A 923-nucleotide genomic window follows, 5' to 3' on the forward strand; every position below is an offset into this window, starting at 1 on the left:
GCTCTGAAACTGAATCAGATGGTTTGTGTCAGCCCTGCAGAGAGAGCGGGTTAAGAACACAACTTCCTGATGAGATGGGCGGGTGATAAGCTGGCAACACCCTGGGGGTGGGGGCAAGGAGGGTTCCAAGCTCCAGGGCGGACTGGCGGGGAAGCCTCCTCCCAATCTGTTGAGACCCTTGTGGCTTCTCTCTCTGACCCAAAGACAAAACAGCAAAGCTTCTCCTTTTATGCAAAGCAGGAGGCCCCAGACATCAAAAGAGGCAGCGGGGTAAAGTCTGTTTCTCAATATGGTCCCTCTGAGGGATTTGAGGACCAGTGTGGTGCATCTGTCTGGTGGGGGATGCACAGGGCAGGGCACTTACCTGAAAGTTTCCTTGGTGCTGCTCGAAGAGCCCAGGGAAGGAGGCCTTTGGGTCTGGAATGCTGGGAATAAGAAGATTCTTCACTCTGAAAGGCACAAGGAGAGGATGGTGGGGCAGGCTGGAGCCCCCAGAGGGCTGGGGAGCCTCTGTGTGGTGCTGACCCCTGGCAGGGACCAGGCTGGCTGCGATGTTCCCCGAGGGCAGCAGCACCCGGTGTCAACCTTGAGACCTGTGTCCTCACCCAAATGCCCCAGGGAGCTGCCTCTAGGGTCTACATGAAGCCCCCACCTCTGGGAGAATGGAGTTGTAGGCACAGAACCATGCCATCTGCTCAGTACCAACTTATAAATATTAAATTACAATAAGTAAGAGTTGGCTGTTTCACCTTTGCTGATGTTATGGCTAAATTTTGCCACTCTCCCCAAATCTATATAGGGAACCTCTAATCCCCAGGACTTCAAAGGGGGCTACGATTGTAGATGGGTCTTTAAAGAGGTGAGGGTACAGTGAGGTCACCACGGTGGGCCCTGATCTGATAGCACTAGTCCTTATAAGGAAA

At 53.5% G+C, this 923-nt stretch overlaps 1 protein-coding gene across 1 annotated transcript in view; it reads right to left on the reverse strand.

The window, feature by feature from the left end:
• The window catches only part of CRLF2 (cytokine receptor like factor 2), a 24,406-nt gene that overhangs the window by 2,781 nt on the left and 20,702 nt on the right, over nucleotides 1-923 (reverse strand). Inside the window, exon 6 of the mRNA XM_012807137.1 lies at nucleotides 365-449. Coding sequence (XP_012662591.1) covers nucleotides 365-449 — 85 coding nt within the window. The remainder of the gene's footprint in view (nucleotides 1-364; nucleotides 450-923) is intronic.

The sequence above is a fragment of the Otolemur garnettii genome, unplaced genomic scaffold (genome assembly GCF_000181295.1).
Source record: "Otolemur garnettii isolate 467f Iridium unplaced genomic scaffold, OtoGar3 scaffold00065, whole genome shotgun sequence".
Taxonomy (NCBI): Eukaryota; Metazoa; Chordata; class Mammalia; order Primates; family Galagidae; genus Otolemur; species Otolemur garnettii.